Below are 23,756 nucleotides of genomic sequence, written 5' to 3'. Positions count from 1 at the left end.
GGGCAGCAAGGAGTTGCAAATAAGGCCCTGTGATCTGTTTTTGGTGCTGACTGAGGGTCTTCTGTCAGTTCCTTCACATCCTGAAAAAGAATGATTAGCAAATTTACCTTTATTGGCATTCTCCCAGGTACAAAGCAAAACTCTCAGATTCTGTATGCCACACACTGACTCGGCTGGCAGAAATAGGTTAGCGGTGACAGAAAATATGTGACAATAAAGGCTTACAAAGTAAAGATACTCCATAGCCATTCCAAAGTGGGTCAGCATATCACTCAAATTCTTAAGCACTCAGGTCAATCAGGAGAACCTGTTTACCTGTTTTTTTTTACCTTTTTTATTTTATGCATGCTTTGGGGCTTGCATTACTTTTTCTGGTTGTCTCAGACACCACTATTGGCGGATAGTCACCAGCTTCAGCAGAAAGACTTTGGTAAGAGGAGGTTCTCTATGGTGTGCTAACATTTTAAAAAGAGATGGTTGGAATTTCAAGGACTACTGCTGGATTAGGCTGTAGAAACAAGATCTTTGCAGCAGGCAAACCTGTTGGAAATCTACTTGAATGTGGACTGGATAGATTTCAGCCACTTGATTGAGCTGCACTGCTAGTGCTGGGGTCGTTGCTTTGACTCCTGTCAATGGTAAGTTGACAATTATTCACGACAACTTCTGAGGTATAGTAAAAGAATCAAGGTTTTATTCACGCGTGGGAAACTCACAACAGACAAGGCAATAGAGGTCAGGACTATCCTTTCCTCTGTCTAAAGGAGTCTCTGAAAACGTAAGCAAAAATCTATATTTTATCTACTTCAGTTCCTTGCGTCACCGGTCATCCAATTCTGGGCTGGTCTCTTCTTTAATTTGCCTGGAGACAGACTAATTATTATTTTGCTTTTTTTACTGCCGCTGTACATTCCACTTTTAATTGGTTTTCTTGAGGGGGTTGTAGTTTTCATGGTCTCCTTATCTGCTGGCATTTTCTATCGTCTTCTTATCTGGTTTCACTTGACCAGGTGCAAGGCCAAGGCGCCTCCAGGAACCGAAGTAAAGAACACAAATAACTGAGTTAGTCATTTTAAAACAGAATAATATAGTTTGAGTTAATTCTCACTTTACCTAAGGCTAGTATATATGCTATATACTTTCACACTCCCACCAAGGATGCCATCTGCACAGAGTGTGTATGAATTGACTGGGCCTGGTTTATTAAAGCTCCTTTCAGTGGAGAAGATAGACTATCATGGGAGACTCTGGGTGATCTGGGAAACCTGAAAAGGATTTGGTCAAAGATTAAAAACATTTGCCAAATAATAGGAAATTAATTTGAATTGAATTTGTGGAATCAACCATGTTCACCCATGATAGTCTTTCTTTTGCAATCTTGGAGACCTTTATTAAATCAGGCCCACTGAATCTGTGTGGGTTTTCTGTGGTTTATCTAATGTTCACACGAAAAAATCTTGTATTTTATTAGGATTACACTGATTCTGTTGTGTATGACTGCAGAAGGTACAGTTTTTAGGCTCAGTTGGCATACCTTCCAATAGTCACTAATTTGAATGCAATATTCCTCTTAGAAAACCAAATCCCTTTTGTCCATTCTCTAAATTATTGAATGTATTCTTTTAAAAGTTCAGGATAAAGGGAAGTAGTGCAAAATAAACAACTGTGGGTTTACAGTCACTTTTTGTATAGGAATTCTTTCTAATGTATCTTGATTGAGGCAGGGTTTGTCCTTTTCCTTTTTCTTTGTAGTATAAAGCGCCTTTGGGAAAAGTACATACATGAAAAGGCCAAATAAATGCTATAAAGCCTATAGCAACTAAAAAAATAGAGTAAGAAAAAAATTAATTGCCATGCAAAGGGCTGTAGCTTTGTATGGCAGGGTGTCCATAGCAAAACTTTTATGGAGCCTGTCTCTCCGATTTGCTTCCCAAAAGTCTAGTGGCTATCTAGTGATAAGAAATACTAAATGGTTTTATAGCAATATACATCCAACTTGTCAAACTCTATTGCTGTCTGCATAAATCACTGTATAGCCTTTTCTGTCTGTGCTCACAATATGCATTTGGACCCCATAATAGTCATATAATCTAGAATGGCTTTAGTTACTCTTGGCAAGGCACATGACTCGGATCATGGCAAGGTAGCTCGGATCATCGCCCCCTTCCACCCTAAAGCCCATTTAACCGTTTTTCCTCCCCCTCCCCCATTTTCAATAATAAATGTCCACTTAAAACCTATCCCGCATTTAGATTTTAAACATTTTCCGCACCCTACTTTCACTATCCTCCCCTTCTCAATACTCCCGCCCCCTCTTACTTACCAGCCATCCCTCTTTCTCCAAAAAACACAAACACCTGTTTGGGATTAAAATGGCTGGCAAGCAGCTGTTTGTTTAACAAATTTAAACATGTTTTATTAAACAATAAATAACCAATAAATAACTATCTTAAAACACATACATGAAATAACATACATTATTATAATTTAACATTCAAATTATCATCACATTAACATAACATAACATTAGCTTATTAATAACCAATTTTTTCAAAATTGCTAAACCAATAAAACTTTCTTTAACCGATTATAACTAAGTCTGTAACCAACAACCCGTTATTAAAACCACTGTGCCCTATTGCACTATATCCAACAAACCAACTCCACTTTTTAACCAACAGGCTGCAGGTCTAGGAAGGGTAAAGTCCGCTCCACCGAGTGTAAATAACCATTTTGTACCACACTGGCCCCTAGTCGCCCAGCACCGCCTCAGGGGCCCCACCATAACACCATTAATGGGCACCCTACCACTGGGTTGCCCTACCAAAATGACCAACAGGACTCTTACCCTCCTACCCCAACCGCCACTGCGCTCAGGCGGGATACCTCATGCATGAGTGCTCTTCCACACCTGAAATGCTCTCTGCACTCCATCTTGCAGACCCAAAAACTACAAATCTGTACCTATGGCATTCAGGTGCACCCCATCACTGCGCAGAAACCTCCATGTTTCCTCCTCCAATTCTCTGTGCCGGACCACTATCCCCCCATTCCGTGCTACAAACCTGGCCACCTTATTTACTTTGATCCTTGCCTTATTGAGCTTCTCTACCGACCTTGCTCCCCTCCAACCCGTTCTGGCCACTATGTCTGACCAAACTATTATCATTCCCGGGAATTCCAACCTGATCCTCAAATAATCAATTTTTACATCCCTGATCAGTTCCTGCATGGATCGCTGACCTAAATCATTGCCTCCTGCATGTATCACTACCACATCCGGGCGACGGTCCAATTCCACAAATCTTCGGAGCTCCGGCACCACCCTGCCCATAGCATGCCACGAACACCCAGCCAGCGCACCGTAGCCTCCTCCCTGGGCAATCCTAGCAGTCGGCCCTCCGGCCGGACCTCCGCTCTTCTGGCACCCCACCACACATAGGAGTGACCCAGTATGCAAACTAAGCAGTGGTGCCCTCCTGTAATAAAATAAACATTTTACCAACCGAACAAAAACTCCCTCTGCCCCACACCACCACACCATTTAACCCCACAATGCCCCCCCCCCCATCTTATGAATGTACAACCGGAACCTTCTAGATTCCCACCGCCCAATTCTCCGAATAACTGTCACCCCTGGGCCCTATCTGGCCGCCTCAGCGGCCGCCCCAATCCTAAAGGAATGGGACGAGTAATCCTTTGAATCTTTTCCCATACTCATCAAACATTTTTTAAACACCGCTATGAACTGAAAACAAGACAAAAAGGTGCCGTTTTCATGCAACAACACAGACCCTTCTGTCCTAGGCCTGTGTCTGATGAATTCCCCCACTACTGTAGCCGGGCAGACAGGGGACCCCACCAACCTAAAAAGTTGTCAGTCTTAAGCTGCGTACACACTTCCAATTTTTATCGTTGGAAACGATTCCCCAATTCCCCAATCCTCACTGCCCCAAAAAACGCCAAAACAAACGCTACCTTAAAGAGCTATTTTCTGATATGAACCCTTGCATACTCGTGCTATGCTATCTAACAACTCCCCCAACAACGCAAAGGAAACTGGCCTTCTAGTATCCAGAGACCTCTTTCCTTTCCTATAACCTTTAACAACCTCTAGCAAAATCCTGCGCCAACCAAAACAACAATAGGTGCACCAACTCTTTCCTGTCCTCCCACCTCCAAACTGCCTGCATACCTGACCCCACTCTCTCCAAACCCCCGCATAACTAGTCCAGGTGCGCTCACTCACCGACCTCTGTACCATCTCACTAATCAGTTCCATGCAAGTCCCCACTGTTCCACCGGACAAGGCTCCCCTCGCTGCTCCGCCTTTGGCACCAGCTCGCGAAACCTCTCCCACTTGAAACGAGACAATGCATCAGCCACAACATTTTTAACCCCTGGAATATGTTGCGCAGATGGATGTAATGCTGCAAACACCTTAGCACTAAATGCCTTGTTGATGGCCTCTACTTCCCCCAGGTTATCACAATGGAATCTAACTTTTTTGTTCGCTAAATCCTTCCCCCACAATTCAACTGCCACCACTATAGGGAATAGTTCCAGCACCACCAAATTCTTCACCAGCTCTGCTTCCACCCACTCTTGAGGCCACGCCCCCACGTTCCACTTACCCTGAAAATAGGCGCCAAAACCCGTAGACCCCGGTGCATCAGTGTACAACTCCAAATCCACTGCCGTGATAGGCCCTTCCAACCACAAAGCCTTCCTATTAAACGAAACCAGAAACATTTCCCACACCTTTAAATCTGCCTTCACTTCCTTGAATTCGACTCCAGCTGCCAACCGTCTACAAAATATCCTGCAAATCCTCACCACCCTACATGCAAAGTTCAACTTCCCCAACAAAGACTGTACCTCTCTCAAACGCATTTTTTCCTGTCACAAGCCCCAACCACTTCCGCCCTCGGTGCCACCAGCTTGTTTTGCGGCAATCTGCTCTCCATAGCATAGAGTCTAACTCAATGACCAGGAATGTAATAACTGGACCTGGGCCTTCGGTTTTTTCCGCCGCCAAAGGTACACCAAAACGGTCCGCCACATGCTGTAACGTCACCAACAAAACCCTACAAACTGAACTATCTGGGGGCCCAATGAACAAAAAATCATCCAAATAACGGATGACCGAATCCACCCCCGCCACCGTCTTAACAACCCACTCCAAAAGAGTGCTAAATTGTTCAAACAGTGCGCAGGAAATGGAGCAACCCATGGACAAGCACCTGTCCACGAAATACTCCCCCTCCCACTTGCAACCTAACAAACGCACACAGTCGGGGTGTACCGCAGTAAACGAAAAGCGGCCTCAATGTCCGCTTTTGCCATCAACGCACCTTTACCATAGCGCCGTACCCACCGAATAGCAGCATCCAGCGATGTGTAAGCCACGGAGCACAATTCTGGGTTAATTCCATCATTTACCGAACCCCCCAGCAGGAATGATAAATGATGGATCAATCTAAACTTACCTGGCTCCTTCTTGCGGACTAAGCCCAACGGTGATACCACCAGGCCTTCCAGTGGCGGCACCTCAAAGGGGCCGCTCATCCTTCCTAGCCCCACTTCTTTCGCCAATTTTGCTGCCACTACCATTGGATGCTGCAACGCCAACCTCAAATTTTTGGGTTCCTTTGGAACAACATGCAATTCACAGGGAATCCAAAAACCATTCTTAAAACCCTCCTCCAATATTCTAGCCGCCGCTGGGTCAGGATAGTTACTTAGAAAAGGCCGAATCCTTGCGATGATCACTGGCGTCATTCCTTTTTCCAGCGCAGTGCCCCCGTAAAGCCGGTGTGCTTCCCTAAAAGAATGTAACCAGTTAAGGAAGGTGCGAGGAATCAAGCGATAACAACGTTGCTCGCTGTCATCCTTGCGCCCCTCCCCCGCCGGCCTGTCGACATTGAAGCACCGTAATGGCAAAAGAGAAAATATGTCGACGTAATCACCTTTTAAAATTCGCTCGCGAACTTCCTCCTTCAAGTGCGCTCCCAGCGGGCCCTCAAAGCAAACGAGGTACCCCCCCTTAACCCCCCTCGGTCCCCTCATCCCCAGGCCTGCCACATCCCCCCTCCCCCCTGCTATTGAAACACCCCAGCACAAAACCCCCCAGACATGTTAAATGTTAGCGTCCCGGCTCCTCCTCGCGTCACTTCCAGCCTCCATCTTAGAATGAAGCCGGCCGCCTGGAGGACCTTCCAGGCCTAGAGGCCTAGACCCGCCAAAGCCCCCACAGACCCAGGAGCCTCCGTGGCTGTGCCCTGAAGCTGGCTGGCAGACCCACGCTTCCGCCGGGGCCCTGCATTACGCGAGGCCCCGGCTTCAGGTAAAGCCTCACCACGAGGCATCCTCCTCGTCGCAGCTGCTTGGGGGCTGCGCCCCCTGGTATCCACAGCCCCCCTCGTGGTCCTTCTTTTCCGGGTCCCTGCAGAACGCAGGGGCCCAGCTTCAGGTGAGGCCTCCCCTCTCAAGGCCTCACCTGCTTGAGAGAGGGGACTGTGCTCCCTGGCAGCCGCAGCCCCCTCTCCAGAGCTCTGCCGGCGAAGGGGATTCCTTCCTGACCTTGGGTGCCCGATCAAAGGCCTGGACCCTGCTTTGCCCAGCCTGCAAGTTAGAAGGGTCCCTCTGGGGGCTCCCAAAACGGCGCTGAGATCTCAAAAAGGGTTCTGGGCTCAAGGGGACTGGGGGCTTATGCCTCCGAGGCCGCAGCCCCCCTAATCTATTTACTTGGGGCCCACTAGCAGCCCCCCCCTTAAAGCTTCTGCCACCCTATTCTGCAACCAGGCCTCACCGCGAGAGGCTGCTGCACCCCCAAGCTGCTCCATCAGGGTGTCAAAGGACGCCATGCTGATGTCACCTACCTACAATTTTCTTCCTGCAAATTCGGTCCCTCGCTTCGGATGCACCCTCTACTTAAACCCTCTACTCTCCTCCCCTATACTTCCGACCCATCTCCTCCCTAATCCCCACCTCTCTCTCCTCAACTTATCATTAACCCCTAACACTCCGGCGGGGGGCTGCCCTCCCATCCCAGTCATGCCGGCCCTGCTCATAGTTCCCTGCTGCGGGCCTTCTCTTTTCACTGTGAATGATCAAGGCAGGAACAAACTCCCACTTTACAGACATCAGATCATTTGAAAGGTGGATTTTTTCTATACAAGATAGAACAAGTCTTCTGTGTGCTCACAGCTATTTAGCTGTCAGGTTTGTTATCTGGTAGAGCAGCCAGCTTTACCAGATGTCCTGGCACCTCTAGTGCAATTTCTGATCCAGTACTTGACTCCAACCCCCCTCCCAGACTACCATTAACACTGAGAAGTAGGTTCTCTAGCACAATGGCAAGGTATTAAGTATTAGGCAACTTGACAAGCCTACGCTCAAGAAAAGCTTAAATTCAAAAATGGCTAAAGAGTCCAAAGTGATGAAAGCACCAATTTGCATATGATTATCCAGAGAATTCAGCTCAGCAGGCTCTAGGCTTTATATGTGGGGTATTCAAATGGGGATCTCTCTCATTATTATTTAATTATCATATAACTATTCCAAATTACAAACCAAAGTGTGTCTTCAGCAGAGTGGAAGAAGAAAGTTGAAGTAGAAAAGACACCATTGAAAATGTGAAAGAGGCATTGCTGTAAGTGGAATTTACCAGAGAGCTCTACACGATGTCTACCCTAAAAACATAGGCACCTCTTGGCAAATATTTGGCACATGGCCCCAGGTGATTGCAACAGATACTAGTATGTCTAGGATATTAAGGTTACGGATTAAACTATGGTTAGAATTAGGTTTACTTTGGTCTTGTATTCATAAATGTGCTGCTGTGCCTAATTATACTGTTTTCATTTTTACAGTTCCACTCAAGGCTGCTTGTACTGCAGTAGGTGAAAAAATGTAGCAATGGGCATGGCTATGTCCATGGCTGTCAGTCAGCACCTCAGCACACCTAGTCCTGATGCTGGCTGGACTTTTGCTGGAACAGGTTGATGCTGGCCAGGCTTTAGTTAGACCAGGTTGACATTGTCTAGGCTTTGCATTGACCTGCTGATGCTAGATAGGGTTTGGCAAGATCAGGCTATGCTGGATAGGGTTTGGCCTGGACCAGGCTGATGCTGGCTAGGTTGTAGCTGGACCAGGCTTAAAAAAATGGTGGCAAAGAAATGAATGGCCCTAGGCTTGTGCAATCTAAGACTTTTTTTTGTCTTTATGGATTTCTTCTAACCTTAATGAGTGGTAGATCTACAGAGTGTTCTGACTGGAGTGAAGTGAGATGTAAATGTATTATAAGGAAACTAAGAGAGGGAGTTAGGTAAGTTTTGAAGGTTATCATATTATAATGGAAGTTAAATTTGTATCAACATAGAAACACAGATGTGATCAAGTGAGTTTTGTATATATTACTATTTTCATAATTTGCATGTTGTAGGCACACTTACATTGCAGAATATGTATCTATCATTAATTTTGGTTGCAGTGATGTCAAGTTCTGCTCTCACAGTGTCTGTTCTGTACAAAATGTGGCTTTTGTTCTCAGTCTGAAGCAGGAATTGTCTGAAATTGGCATGAAAAAGTCAACCACCCCCAACTTCCAATATTAACATAACAAAGTCTTGTGTCTCTGTGCTGATTCCCAATGTCATTCAAAGCCTCCCACCCTGTTAGTAACATATCAGGGTCACATCAGGGTAGGGAAATCCTTGCAGAAGGATAATGTGCAGCTCGGAAAATGGGCTTCAGGAAAAACTTTCTATCAGTGTAAAGAACAGAACCTCAGAATCTCAGTTCAATACCTACTGTCCATGCAGCTATATAAAACTCAGCTTTGTATAAAGAGGAAAGTGCAGAGCTCTCCAGCAGAACAGAGTATTTCAGTTAGACAATTGTATGCCTTGATCTATTCCACATTCTTTTTGTTTGGAAGAATATTAAATACTTGTTCTATTCTTACATCTACTGTATCTTTGTCCTCTTCCCCAGCCTTCTCACTAGCAGTTAGTTGTGTAGATGTATGTTTGTGTAAATATAAATTGCCTAGAAATTGACAGAGGGTTTAGGCTGCTCAGGGTGACACAACTATGTAAGTCTGAGGAAATGGTTTGGGATTTTTGCATTAATATTCTGATGTTGTCAGTTATTTGTAATTGCATGAAAACATACATTTGCTAATGAAATACTGATGGTCATTCGGGGGTTCAGCAAGGTTGGGGGTTTGCCTTATAAGCATCCATCTCTTCTCAGATAATAGTGACCCGGTGAAGCTTTGTGCAGGCTAAAGTCAGTGTTGAAGTTAGGGATGTAGGTATAAGGATGTCTCCCTTCCACCCCAATAAATAACTCATCCAAAGCCACAGTCATGTGACGTTGGCCCGGTGTTTTTTATTGTCCACTGTTTAATCCCAGGTGCCATTGCCGTGGTTGTGGTAATGCTGTGGTCAGCATTTCATAAGTGCAATCTAAATCTCCCCCTGATATATTTCTAACTGATAATAACACTGTTGTTTGTCCCTCCCCTCAGGCATGTTGTCTTGGCTTCACCCTTCATTCTGCCCTCTCCTTTACCCCCCATATTCAGAACATCTCGAGGTTCTGTCATTTTTACCTGCCCAACATCTCAAAATTCCGCCCCTACCTGTCCCCAGAGACCACCAATCTCCTTGTACACGCTCTTTTTATCTCTTGTCTGGACTACTGTAACCTCCTCCTCTCTGATATTTCACTAACCTGACCTTCTCATCTACAATCTATTATAAATGGTGCAGCCAGACTCATCTATCCTTCCCACCTGCTACATCTCTTTGTAGTTCTCTTCATTGGCTTCCATTTCACCTTAGAGCCAAATTCAAGCTCCTGTGCTTTGCCTTCAAATCTCTCCACAGTTCTTGTCCCACTTACCTTTCTGACCTGGTAAAAAAAAAAAAAAATACCCCCCTAGCCGCTCTCTTCGCTCCTCTAATGACCTACTAATGAATTCCTCTCCCATAACCTCATTACACGCACGGCTCCAAGACTTTTCTCTCTTTTCAACTCTCTGGAATAGTCTTCCTTGTCCTACTTACTGCTCATTTAGAAGAGCACTCAAAACCCATCTTTTCAAACTTGCCTACCCATCTTCCCCTAAAACCCTCACTACTTCCCACAACTTCATATCTCCCCCTCTATTGTGTGTTACCTTCTACTCAAACTCCTAGGTTGTAAGCTCTTCAGGGCAGGGTCCTCCCCTCCTCCTGTGTCACGGTCTGTATCTGTCTGTCATTTGCAACCCCCATTTAATGAACAGTGCTGCGTAATATGCTGGCACTATATAATTCCTGTTTAATAATAATAGTGCGATAGCAGAGCTGTCAAGGGACCTAAACAGAAGATTAGGGTAAGCATATCATTTTTTTTTTTATTTAGATTTTTTCAATTTCATTCTGTGAAATGGGATAGATGGGGTGCTCAGAGATGGGTTTTAAAAGAGTGCATTGGAAAGCTTGTGTTTTGAAGACTGTGGCTTCTTTCTCGTTGGGAGTCAGGCACCTCTCTGTTTTAATTAAGGTAGTTCTCTGCCTGTCAGATGGAGGTTACTGGTAAAGACCGACTGACAACACGGTATTGACCCTGCATGTGCTGGGACTCTTCTATATCCTGCAGTCTGTTAGAAGCTATCAGCTGGAAATTGGCAGAAAGGTGCGAGGAGGACAGTGACGGGCTTAAAGGCCACAGAAAAATGCATTTTCATTCATCCTCATTCCATTTTGCTGAACCATTTAACTATTTGTTGGTGATCACCTCATTTGCTTTAACATGAAGTGAAGGTGACGCAGATGAGGTGATCTCTAGCAAAAAACTAAATCCTTTTTGACATCTTAAAATGTGTAAAAAATCGTACAGGGGTAATGACAATTATTATCGACCCCCATCCAGGGATTTGAGTCAGGAAATTTGTGACCCAGCTCTCCGGACTTCACCTATAAATAAATATAGTTTTTACTGGATTGGCCCTAAAATTATATGTAGTAACCCCTTAGGATCTAACCATGGCCGATTGTCTTTTGAAAAATTCTGGATCAAATTTTGAACTTGCTTCTGTGCAGATTTGGACATAAGAATGACTGAGCACTGTGTAGAGTTTCCTCCACAGTTATCTGCACTGTCCACATATCACAGTGTAATCAAATTCACTCCAGATCCATCCATGGTGAATTGTTTAGCATGTGCAGGTACAGAGTGATAACTGGATGCAAATTTTGGCAAATGTAGACTTAACTATCAAAAACACAAAATATTGCATTGTTAATTGGAAAGCAACAAATAGGGAGGGTGAAAATTATTTCTACAGAAATAGGCCTAAAGTAACATAAATGTGAAGTTTTTGCTGTAATCTGTGGAGGGAGCAGTGACAGACAGTTTTATCATCATCTGATGTACCGGTATGTGTTTCTTTCTCTGCAGTGTGACCAGTACAAGAAAGGCATCGTCTCAGGCTCTTCCTGCAAGGACCTATGTGATGACCACACATTGGTGTTTCATCAGTGCCTGTCCTCCTCACCCACACATCAGGTACTAGATAAGTCATGGCCACATCACAGGACAACCACTGCTTCATTCATCAGCTTACTAGAAAAGAGGAGCAATGTACCTTTTGGCTGGTCTCTGTTTTTAATTAGCTGATGCCTTGCAAGATGGATGTCTGCTCAGTGGGCCTACAATTCATATATTCTTAAAGGGAAATTTTAATAGTGATATTTCATATGGAATCTAGTAGTTATGTGTACCACCACAGTGACTGCTGTAAGAAAATACATTTTAAAGACCTAGTGTGTAAGCAGCGTAAGCAAATTCACTGTCCAGCAATTTTCTGTTCATTAATATTAAAATTCACCCTCAAAGTTTCCAGCAGCACAGAAGGGTGGTTGAGTTATTAGTTTGTTGCCTAGAGACCTGGGTTAAAGTCCCACCAAATACATTATACGGATGCTGTATATTATTACCTTGGTTTATGTGGGGTCCATGCTACAATACAAAAATGCAATAGTAGTAAATAGGCTCCTACAAATTTCCCAACTGTGCTAGGGGAAAAAAACGGTGTAACCTCCTCCGGTGCAAAGACTGATCATCATTTCTACAACCATGATTTACAATTGGCATTAGGTTCTTCTCCTAAGATTATGTTTTTCCAATAATGTATCTACTGTTGCCATGGCCAAATAACAAATGTTTCCTTCATCAGTCCATTATGTTTAATGGAGACTGTAGCCTTGCTTTAAAGTTTTTTCTGGACAAAATGCAGGACCCTTTATGCAGGACTAATTGACAAAATCTTGTGATGCATGCACTTTGACACAAACTGTTGTAGGGGGTTACCTGTAAATCAAGAATACAATTGTGGGAGCTTGTAGGCCCAAATTTTTAGCACTTGGGCTACATTTTTGGACTGACAGTTCTAGATAAATTGTCAGGCATTAGGAATCTATGACAGCAGTGAAATTATTTTCATATATTTGGGTGATCTAATTAAATCTCTTGCTACTCTGTATACATCCACAACTTTCTGAGTGCCTTCAAGAGCTCCTCTATTCTTGAGAATGCACCACACATCAATAACAAAGAGAATGTCAGATCTTAGATGTCTAAGGGCTAAATAGGACAAGGTCCATCTGCAAACAACCTAAGGAGGCCATAAGCAAAGTCAGCTAATCAATTTCACAAGATGTTAATTTTAATAGTAAATGTGATACATCTGCATTATTTTAAAAATTTAAATTACCGGTATATGAATGTCATCTATGAGAATATCTGGGTTTAATATTCTGTAGGAAGTGATAATCTTTGTCTGTTCAAACATGTTAAAGAAAATCAAAAATTTGCATGTGGTGTACATGTACAACACAGGGTTAAAAACAGACAAAAAACGTTCTATATTCATCTCTACTACAAATCTGTAGGATATGTTTTACAAAGCTCACAGCCTGAGATAGGTTTATCAGTGTTGTCTGTCAGGTTTTTGGAAATGTAAAGACAGCCAATGTCTAGTCAGTTTTTCCTGGTAACGGTTACATTCCAGTTTCGCCGAAGTGTCAGAGGTTTAAATTGGTTTTCAAATGGGTATAAATATTTTCTTAAGGAAAATAATGTGAAAATATTGAAGCATATTGCTTTATAAACAAAATATAATGAAAAAACAAATTCTCCAAGGATACAGAACATTACGCTAAATTACTATGGAGGAAAATTTAATTGTCTTGATTTTTAGGTGGCGAACATTTGTATGTATCATAAAAAACATGTATAACTTGTCTATCCCCAGGTGTATCAGGGGCTGTGGAAGGAACGAGAGGTCATTATTAAGTGTGGAGTGGAGGAGAATTTAAAAACAGAGAGCAATCCAGATGCATCTCCACGCAGGGAGAGGGTTCTGTTCGATAAACCCACCAGAGGAACCTCCATGGATGAATTCAAAGAGATGCTGCTCAACTTCCTAAAAGTAAGCACCATTTAAACTCATTCTGTGCGAAAATAGGAAGTATATGGCTGTGGTGGGGACATTAGAGTGTAAACTTCTCTGGTGCAATCTGATGTCCTCTGTACAGCACCAAATATTATGTCAGAACTGACTGTGATGGGGAAATTAAAGTGCAAGCTCCTGTGAAAAAGCTAATGGAGTAGTATTTTCTGTACAGCACTGCAGAATTTGTCAGAGCCTTATTAAATAATAAAATAAAGAATTCCTATGTGATTTTCTTTTTCAGTTGTGGTAAATCATAGTGACTAAATCTAATCCTAATATACCTAAAAAATATTTTTAAGGAATTTGTATTTGCTTCCTGTAATTAAGTCTACTTTACATTCCCTTTAACTGTACAGTTTAAAGTGGTACCTCAGTATAAGTCCACTTTGGAATAAGTCCAACATGGTATAAGTCCTGTTTGGACACAAAATTTTGCTTGGTATACAACTTTTGTGCTAGAACTTGTATGGGTCAAAATGAGTCACAACACAGCACGCTACCCTAATTTACCTCTATCGAGACAAAGCCACAACTGCCCACGAGCGTCGGTTTGCCAGTTGCTACCATTCAGTGAACAACCCGCGCTATAACTCTCTGTGATTTACATAACATCTCCTCCCTTCTCAGCACCATCCTGGTAGGCACTCGACTATTCTCAGCATAGTAAAGTGAGGTTAAATTTTCATTTATTTTATCTAGTTGCTTTTGTATTTTTGTACTTTAGTATTAAGCAGTGTTTAAATTATTTTAAACAACCCCATCAATAAATATTATGCCAATAACTATAAGATTTTTTTTTTCATGGGAACGGATTAACCATTTTCCTTTTATTTCTTATGGGAAAATTTTGTTTGGTAAAGGTCCTGTTTGGTGTAAGTCCAAGGACCTGGAATGAATTTGGGACCAAGGTACCACTGTACATGGAAATATCTGCTATGGGTTCTCAGTGCAGGAACTACAGTGCCACCTGCTGGCTTGTCTTGGTAACTGCTGCTTTAGTAGTATAGTATTTTTACCTTCAGTAAAGCAATTCCACAAAACACATTGGGGTTGTGTGTCCTAAAAAGTAGAGACCCTTCTCTCAATAGTGAAGCGAAGGTTACATACCGGTAGTACTGGTGAAAAAGTGAAGCTGTGAAAATTTCATTCTACCAATTGTGCTAGCATAAGTTTTTTTTTTCTTCATATTTTTATCTCTCATATATGATTAGTTATTCAGTGTGAAAACAAGCTCATATACTAAAGTTCACTATTCTCCATTGCATCTATTCACTGACTAAGATCTAAGTCCTAAGTTACACTGGAGATTTGTAGAGTGAACCGTATTGTGGTCCTCAGACAATATATTTATGTGATGCATTGCCAAGATCATCTATGAAAGTTTTATATGTAAAACGGAGCTTAAAATTAGTGAAGTGAAGATGTCACATGTGTACCGACATTTTTACAGTTGGATCACAGATACCATCCTGTAGAAAATAAACATTATCCAAACTGTTCACTACAACCAAATGCAAACCAACATAAATAGCAGATAAGTAATGAATAGCTATATTGAAGGTGTGGCTGTGGGACAATACAAGCATTTCCTATTTCAGGCACTTTGTAAAAAAAAAAAAAAATGATAAGCAGGTTATCTGTGAGCTGAAACATAATTTGGGCTTGTTTTAGGCTGGCTGAGCCTCACAGGTTGGGTCATCATCCAAGGTGCAGACCACCTTTCGCATTGGTTGTCATACAACTTCTAGCTCCAGGTTAGGGACATAAGCAGAAGTGATGCTCTTCAAAGCTCAAAAACACCATCGTATGACAAACGTGTACAGTATAAAACATACATTTATTTTTTTAAATATATGTTGCATCAGGAAGCAAACTGTATTTATTATCAGAATTCATGGTAACATCTGACTTTTTTTCTTTTTATCCATCATACAGGCAAAGCTAGGAGATCAAACATCTCTGATGGTTTTGGTCAGACGCATATTAGCCATGGCAGATGTCAATAGAGACGGGAAGGTTTCTCTGGCAGAAGCCAAATCCATCTGGGCACTATTGCAGCTAAACGAGTTTCTTCTTATGATATCATTACATGAAAGAGAGCATACGTCACAGCTATTGGGGTACTGTGGAGACCTTTACATCACTGAGAAAATCCCCCATGATTCCCTGTATGGCACCAAAATCCCTTCCTTCCTGCAGACCCTGTTGCCCTCCCCTGTGCACACCATGGTTCATCAGTGGTTTTCTCCAGCCTGGCCCAGGAGGGCCAAGATTGCCATCGGCATGCTGGAATTTGTCGAAGAGATTTTTCATGGGACTTATGGCAGCTTTTTCATATGTGAAACAAGCTTCAAAAACATTGGCTACAATAATAAATACGACTTTAAGGTGGTGGATATGCGTAAGGTGGCTACCGAGATGACAATCAAAGACTTTCTCAAAGGCCGGCACTGTGAGCAGAACTCAGACTGCACATATGGGAGCGACTGCACAGCGGCCTGTGACAAGCTTATGAAACAATGTAAAAATGATGTCATCCAACCGAACCTGGCCAAAGCCTGCAAACTAATGCAGGACTACCTGCTCCATGGCTCTCCATCAGATTTAAAAGAGGAGCTGCAGAAGCAGCTGAGGACTTGTATGACTCTGAGTGGCTTGGCCAGCCAGATGGAAGTCCACCATTCGCTCATACTCAACAACCTAAAGACGCTGCTCTGGAAAAAGATCTCCAACACTAAATATTCATAAGGAGTAAAAGAGGACATTGCATTTTTTATTCTCCAGATTCACATCCAGCCAACATGGCTTCCTTCATGCAGAGGAATTGCGTTGTTACCAAGTGTAAAATGGTCTGAGCTACCACTGATCATTTTTGTCAGGCTTCTCTGGTGAGCCTGTGACTGCTGAATGTCACTGCTGAATCCAATCAACAATTAACATGTAAATAAAAGGCTTTTATGTGACGTGAGTACTTTGTCTTGATAATTCACTCTACATTTAAAAACTGAACACAAGACAAGCAGATAAATACAAAGTTCAAATGCATCATGTGACTTGTAACCTGCCAAAGAAATGCATTTTCTGGTCTTGTGAATCAGGCACTTCATCTAGAGAATAGAACCTAGTTCCTGACCTCCACTGCTTAAAGGCAGTACAGCTTAGCCCAGGACACCCCCAAAACCAGCTAGCTGATTGGACATACCAGCAGCACATTGATGAGGTCATCCCTATGCTCTCCCCTCTTGTAAAGATGTTTCTATTGATAGATGCACGTTTCTGCCAGTAAAATATGATCTTTATCAGTTTTGAATTTGTCTCCTGCCTTGGTTTTTTCCTGTTGTCTCCTAAACATTGTGACTGCATTTTTCCCTATTATAATACACAGATTGTCCATGAGGGCATACAACTGGCAGTTACTAAGATAACTCGCATGACATTTCCCTAGGGCATTGTGATGGGCAGTGTGTACCTTAAAGTTGCCATTGAGAGCATGCTATGAATGCATTTGTTCACCTGGAAATTTTTGATTACATTATCATTTTTCACAAGTTTAAATCCTATTTCCTAACAAAATTTAATGTGCTCACTTGTAGTGAGTGGTAAAAAATATCCTTGCAGTACAGCTGCTGAAACAAATATGACTAACGGGGTAAAGCACCTATAGACTGAGCTGACCCCACGGACTTGAAGCTAGGTAAGAGCAGCAGTAAAGGACAGTCACTGTGGTGCCCTACGTATTAGGAAGCACTGCCTGCACATATAACAAGCATATATGGTTGCCTTTATGTACATGTAAAATAGACTATATGGAGAAACAAGGTATTTATTATGTGGCATTATTCAAATTATATACATGGACCAATCGCATTCACACACCTTTAAATGACCCACCAAGGTACCATTAATTAACAATACATAGTTGCCCTGTATAATGATCTTGGGGCATGGACTTACTTCTAGAGAGAACATGGAGCTATTAATCTCCAGAAACATTCTCTGTGTTAAATGGCGGTTGATGCGTATTGCGGCACTTGAAATGATTTCTATGGTAACTCTGAATGCTGGAAGGAAATTCATTGTGAAAGGGCAGCAATTTACAAAGTCTTTGGAGTACTTGAGAGGGGCAAGCAATGTGCTGTAGCACGGTTAAGACCTTTCAGGCAGTTGCTGATTTGACGTCATGAGCACATTACAGCCTAATAACCAGCACGGACTTTAGAATGGAGAATGAAAGGTCACATCTAGTCCTAAAAAAGGTTATCAATCTCATTACACATTTATTTTCCAATTTCCAGAAATGAGGTAGGAGAGATGTAATGGGCTGTTGTGGCTTGGGCATTTTGCTCCTTCCACTTTTTACTGATCAAAAAAGACGTAAATGTGTAAAAAGTATTACATTTGGATGAGGTATTAGACAATCATACTTTGGTTGGAACCTAAAGATGCCACAAAACACATCTGATGATAAAAAGTAAAATATTAATAAATGACCTCCATTTAACTAGTATTTAACAATCATTTTGGCCAAAACAAATCAGCCTCAAAGGTGTTTCCATGCTCCACCCCTCAATGGCATAAACATGTATGTTCAGATAACCAAGAATTTACATTTATGCCCAAGGCCAGATATAAAGACATCATTACACAGTCGTGTGCACCTGTTTGTCCAGCCATCCTAAATTGGAAAGTAAAAGGCTAAGATTTCATCGAATGAGTTATTTTTTTCCCACCAGTGAAATTGAAGTCAAAGAACACTTGTGAACATGAAGTTCCCACCATGCAAAACACAATACTTACAACAATCCCTATTTTTTATTAAATTTTGAATGAACTAATATACCCTCCCCTTATGTGAGGAGGAAAAAGTGCAAAAATTAAACTGAAAACCTTACCTCAGGCTGGTGGTTTACTAGCCACATGTATGACATGCCTACCACTTCCTCAGACTAAAGGAAATAAAGGCGAAGCTCCAGCTGCATCTTGCTTTATTTCGGTTACAGTACGGAACGTCTAGGATCTCCACCAGGGTCATAGCTGAACATGAATCAGATCTCCCTCAGCAAAATCAGTGTGGTCAATTTTAAACTTTGACAAATCATAAGAGCAATAGACTAAATAGTTAAATCAGTGGAATAGAAGACCAGGAAACGATTGATAGGTCTATTAAACTGGGGATTAGGAATAGGTTATAAATATGCAAGTTTTCTCATAGACAAATGATCAATTTACAATATATAACTAGTAATAGGAAATTTCCAGAAAGCTCCTTCCTAGGCCAGGTATACATGAGCAGATTCACTTCCAATTTTAGGTCCAACTGAATGAATTGATTTTGCAATCAGAAATCAATTGATTGGAAGCTCCAATGCATGGCACATACATGTCTAATCCTCTGTATTTCTAACTGATCAGAATTGGAGTCTGGTGCATTTGTTTGTACACACGAAACAACCCATGTACTTTTGAACAAGATTTATAAACATGCCCATTTACTTACATACCTAAACTCCTAAAATTTAAAAACCAAAATAGGGTGCAGCACCACCCTCTAATTTCTCGATCGCCTAGGCAATTAAGAATGAATGGGAGTGCAGAGCCTCCCAGTTTACCAAAGTCCTTCATCCCTAGGAGGCTCTTGGCTGCTCCTTTTGCACATGCCCGAGAAGGAGCCATTTTATCAATAGGGAGAAAATTGCAGATCTAACGCGTGCGCAGTAAGATCGGCAAGTTTTTTTCCCCCAGTCTACGTCACCTGATCTTGCACCTGCGCTGTGCGAGATCAGGTGATGTGATGTAGGGAGAACCTGGATGTCAGTGCCCAGCGCTCCCACCAGGGCAAAGACAGATAGTGGGACGACACAGGACCCAATGGAAGAAACCTCCCGACCGATAGACTGATCTGCGAGATTAAAGGTGGGATTTTTTGGGGGGGGTTTACTTCTGCTTTAATAACTGAACAAAGAGAAGAAAAAAAACTAGTTGGTTTCAATTGGTCAGAAGTGGATTTTTCACTAAATTCACTTTAGATCCATTGGGTTCTAATCTGAATCAATTAAAAGCAAAATCTGCCCATGTGTACCAGCCCTTTATGACACTATGGCAACTGGTCGCCAGAATGAATCACACTATTCCATGCTCAAATAAGTAACTTTAAAGATACCAGGCAAAAAATAAATTGTGGCTTCCATTAATTTTGAATAGGCAGCTTTGATTGCATTGGAAGGTTGCCAATCATTCAGAGAAGCAGTGCGAAGTGGACTGGCCTAAAAGCAGAACAAATCTAGTTAGCGATTATGATGGAACATACAGCTCCATGGCAGACTTCTGTGAATATGGGAATCCCGTTAAATTACTGGATGATTTGTGTAGGTGCACAAGAGTTACATTATGCCCGGTGGCTGGCAGCTATGCAGAGCCATAAACCACACAATGAATGTGCCATTATTATGTTATGCATCTTAACTTGAATGTATTTTAAAAGAGGAAAACAAACAAGAATAGCATTTTATAGACTTTTATTCAAACATTTCAATTTCCTGAGAATTTCAACATGAGAAAAACCACCCATGCTAATTTATCCTTGAAGTATGTCCCCACGAAGAAGTTGCTTGGTCTAGCCACCACAAAGCATTTTTTGCCCCATGAAGGCTCACAACCTTAAAACAATACAGCTACACTGAAAATTATCCCACCTCTAGCCAACCCCTGCTGCCTGCATAAAACCGTTCCTAGTGTGTGGATGGTAATGATTTCTTTTACACGTAAAACAAACAGATTGACCCCCAACATGGATTCAGCACCAACATACAAAGCCACAAGTTCCAAGAGCAGTATACCTGTCCAACCGATAAAGTTTGGCCTCCGAGGCACCTGGAGGAAGAAAATTATGTCAGTAAAGAATGAAAGAAAAAAAAAAAAAAAAAGACCTAATACAAGACTTCATTTACATACAGTCTTTAATATTTATTCTTTGTACCAGATATTTCACTCCAGTGTGCTCAGTAAATTTGCAGTAATATGAATTAGGCAATTTAAGTGAACCTTCTGTTATGTTGGTAAATATGAACAAATTTAGACCAAGATGTTCAAATAAACACAGTAGTAGATAGGCATAATCCATAAACTCCTCCCCAACTTGCCTTAATAAATTGAAACCTGAGCAGAGATGTTTAATTTTAATGCTCAGATTGCAGGTTAAAAATAAGAAGATTAGAGACAAATAAGAGTCACTATTATAACTTTGTATAGATACACATTTCTCTTGATATCGCTAGAATGTTAAGCCTGCGTCTCCATCATGCATACTACAGCAGATAAAAACCCCTCCAGTAGATTGTGATAGAAGCCTCAAACCACAAACATAATTCAAAAAATCATTCACCCTAGTTTTACACAGACATATTTGAGTGATTGGTGTCTGGCTGGTAATCATTCTTAGTACCCACATATTGAGCACCGAGCGTAGACGCAGCCACATTGCTCTCTGCCACCTAATGACACAGACATGAAACCAAGGCCATGTCTGCAACGCCTCTAGGGGCAAAACTATCAAGAATGCTTTCTGAACCATTTACCCGCTTGAACTGGAGATTATGTCTGGATCCCAGCAATAAACCTAAAAAAGAAAGCAAGAGTTTAAGGACAACTTGAAGTAAAAGGGGATAAAACATTAACCCATTAACCAAAAGTTATGTTTGTGTATGATTTTACATTTTTATAATCATTAATACCTTGTAAGTTCAGAGCTCTCATGGTTCATAAAAGATAATAAGCCTGTGCCCAAGTTTAATATATGCAGGCCCTACTTATACACCACTTCAATACTTGGTGATCCTTAGGGCCAACTACACATTTCACCACCAAATATTTTCTTTTTCACATCTAGCTCTATAATGATTTGTACAGCTGCACAAAATATTTCACAGCATTAGGAAGACCCTTACATAGTCTGAACTATATATCCTCACCAACTAAGTTTGCCCATGCCTCCATTGATTTATTCTTACAGAATAGAGCTACACCAGCTTAATGATCTTTAGGACCTTTTAGATGCATCAGATGCTCGGTCCATATTTCCTTTACTGACAAAAACCAGCAAAAGTGAGGCAGGTGTTTGGCCTTCTAAAGCATTTGTTTCCAAGTCTCCATAGCTATTCAGTAGAGCATAGGCGAGCGGTGTGTGTGGGAAGACAAGCAAGTATTAAACATCAGGGTTCTCCCCAGGCCCTTTTAGCTGGGCGCACCACCAGGCACTTTTCAGTACCCACCCGGCTGTTTTTGGGTGGTTATTAAAGAGTTTGGTCACAATACAGGGGCTGCCACCCGCCTACACTTTCTTCCCACCTGGCTTAAAAAAATTTCTGGGTTGAGCACTGAACATTTTATCTTTAGGTTGGACGTAAATACCTTTATGTCTGGATGTGCTTTGTTCTCAGATTGGAAATTAGCAGTTCTCACACTGACACCTCAAAGTATCCTGGCATGTTATAGCAATCTATTCCTTGGTTAGATGACAGCAAGGGGCACAGGGTCAAAGATAGTTTTTTGGCTACAACAGTTTGCCAAGTGATCACTTTCAAGACTGATGGACTCCCAAAAGCAGCCTCAGAGTGACCTGTAACTGTGAGTAATGATTTACAGAAATGTTTAACAGATGTTTGGCTGGTAATCATTCTTAGTGCCCAAAGGTCGAGCACCGAGCGTAGACGCAGCCATGGTGCTCTATGCCACCTAATGACACAGACAAGAAACCACGGCCATGTCTGCAACGCCTCTAGGGGCAAAGCTGTACAGAGTGACAAAATTCAGTATATGCATACCTCTCTGACGGATCCTAAGGCACAGGGACACACCTGAAACAAAGACAATGTTAGCAGGGAAAATTATAAGGAATGAAGAGATCAATATACATTTCAACCACTAACAGTAAAAGTTGCACATATAAGAAAATGAAGGTATGAGATTTGGCCTTTCATACAATAAATTGTAAAAAAAAAAAAAAAAAAAAAAAAAAAAAAAAACAATCCTCCTGGCTGCTAAATCATACAATTTATCATTAAGTACTTGTGAAATGTGAAGGCACTACAAAAGTCATAAAGTTCTACAGCAGTGCACACACATTCAATTTTTGTCACTGGAAATAAACGATTCTTCATGAACGTTTCAAGAATTCGCTCACAAATGAGCACCGAGCATTCTACACACCGTTCTGTTCTATAGAGAAGGGAGGGGGTGGATGAGTGAGCAGCACCCCGCTATGATCCTCCCCACTGGCCTATACAGTGTCCATTCAGTCAGTACATGGATGAAAGGTGTCAGGCAATTGCTACACATGCAGATTCTCTCCAGATAGGAGCACAAACATTCATAAGGGGCAAAAATCATCTGACATGTGTACTTATCCTAGGTCTGTAGATCTAGGCAGACAAGGCAGGCTTACACTTCAATGTCTCCTCCATATTACCTTGCTTATAATCCATTGCAGGTCAGAGGGGCTGCCGCTAAAAAAAAGCTGCATAAAGATCCACATCTGTGATCACATGTCTAGCTGGTAATCATTCTTAGCACCCACATAATGGGCACAGAGCGTAGACACAGCCACATTGCTCTATGCCACCTAATGACACAGACATGAAGCCACGGCCATGTCTGCAATGTCTCTTGGGGCAAAACAGTAAAAAATGATTACATTTGGAGCCACCTACCTGTCGAACCTTTCCACAGTCACAATGGGATAGAGATCTCCTGAAAGAGAAAAAGAAACAGTCAGGTCAGTAATGCCAGCCTGCACAGCTATTCTAGGACAGTTGCACTTTATAAAGACACGGTCACACTGAAGAAGTAACACAACATGCACTTTAAAAAGGAAGAAAATCCGACATTGTCCAGTAACTCTATAAAGCATGCCCTGCCATGTCAGTGTCATATATATACACAGGGTCTGAGTAGCCCTACACCCAACATTGCGGCAAAGTGAATCTTAATTTGACCTGCCACATTCACAGAAACAAAGATGGTCACACAAACATCCTGCAACACACCATGGAGCAGATAGGGGTAACTCACCCTGTGCCTGTGCCGCTACATTCTACCCTTCCTTCCACATGGCCAGCACCAAAAGAGGCAGCATGCACTGCGGCGGGGCTTTAAATAGCTGTGTACGGAATGCGGGAGGGACCAATTCGACTTACAGTACCGGCGGCTGTACGCCGCTAGGTGGAAACCTCTTGCTAGAATACAATACTCA

The 23,756-nt window shown here is 42.1% G+C and overlaps 1 protein-coding gene, 1 long non-coding RNA gene and 3 other non-coding genes across 9 annotated transcripts in view; 1 reads left to right on the top strand and 4 right to left on the bottom strand.

Annotated features, from left to right (window-relative positions):
- DIPK1B (divergent protein kinase domain 1B) overlaps positions 1-16,478 on the top strand; it is a 63,745-nt gene extending 47,267 nt beyond the window's left edge. For all 5 annotated transcript variants that reach the window (XM_072430923.1, XM_072430922.1, XM_072430921.1 and 2 more), the window contains 3 exons: positions 11,455-11,562; positions 13,310-13,486; positions 15,446-16,478. In XM_072430923.1, the coding sequence (XP_072287024.1) occupies positions 11,455-11,562; positions 13,310-13,486; positions 15,446-16,258 (1,098 nt within the window). In that variant the 3' untranslated portion in view covers positions 16,259-16,478. The remainder of the gene's footprint in view (positions 1-11,454; positions 11,563-13,309; positions 13,487-15,445) is intronic.
- Positions 673-23,664, bottom strand: LOC140344024 (uncharacterized). Its single transcript, XR_011923454.1, has 6 exons — positions 23,576-23,664; positions 23,215-23,254; positions 22,330-22,362; positions 21,085-21,125; positions 20,347-20,380; positions 673-1,027 (listed from the first exon to the last, which is right to left on the bottom strand). It is a non-coding gene; the product is annotated as an uncharacterized lncRNA (long non-coding RNA).
- Positions 20,923-21,054, bottom strand: LOC140344648 (small nucleolar RNA SNORA17). The gene has a single exon (XR_011923623.1). It is a non-coding gene; the product is annotated as a small nucleolar RNA SNORA17 (small nucleolar RNA).
- LOC140344651 (small nucleolar RNA SNORA17) lies at positions 22,163-22,294 on the bottom strand. The gene has a single exon (XR_011923625.1). It is a non-coding gene; the product is annotated as a small nucleolar RNA SNORA17 (small nucleolar RNA).
- On the bottom strand, positions 23,049-23,180 carry LOC140344652 (small nucleolar RNA SNORA17). Its single transcript, XR_011923626.1, has one exon. It is a non-coding gene; the product is annotated as a small nucleolar RNA SNORA17 (small nucleolar RNA).
- Positions 23,665-23,756: the final 92 nt, after the last annotated feature.

This window comes from Pyxicephalus adspersus, chromosome Z (genome assembly GCF_032062135.1).
Source record: "Pyxicephalus adspersus chromosome Z, UCB_Pads_2.0, whole genome shotgun sequence".
Lineage (NCBI taxonomy): Eukaryota > Metazoa > Chordata > Amphibia > Anura > Pyxicephalidae > Pyxicephalus > Pyxicephalus adspersus.
The sequence above is the reverse complement of the archived record's forward strand: the minus strand, read 5'-3'. Positions and strand labels throughout refer to the sequence as shown.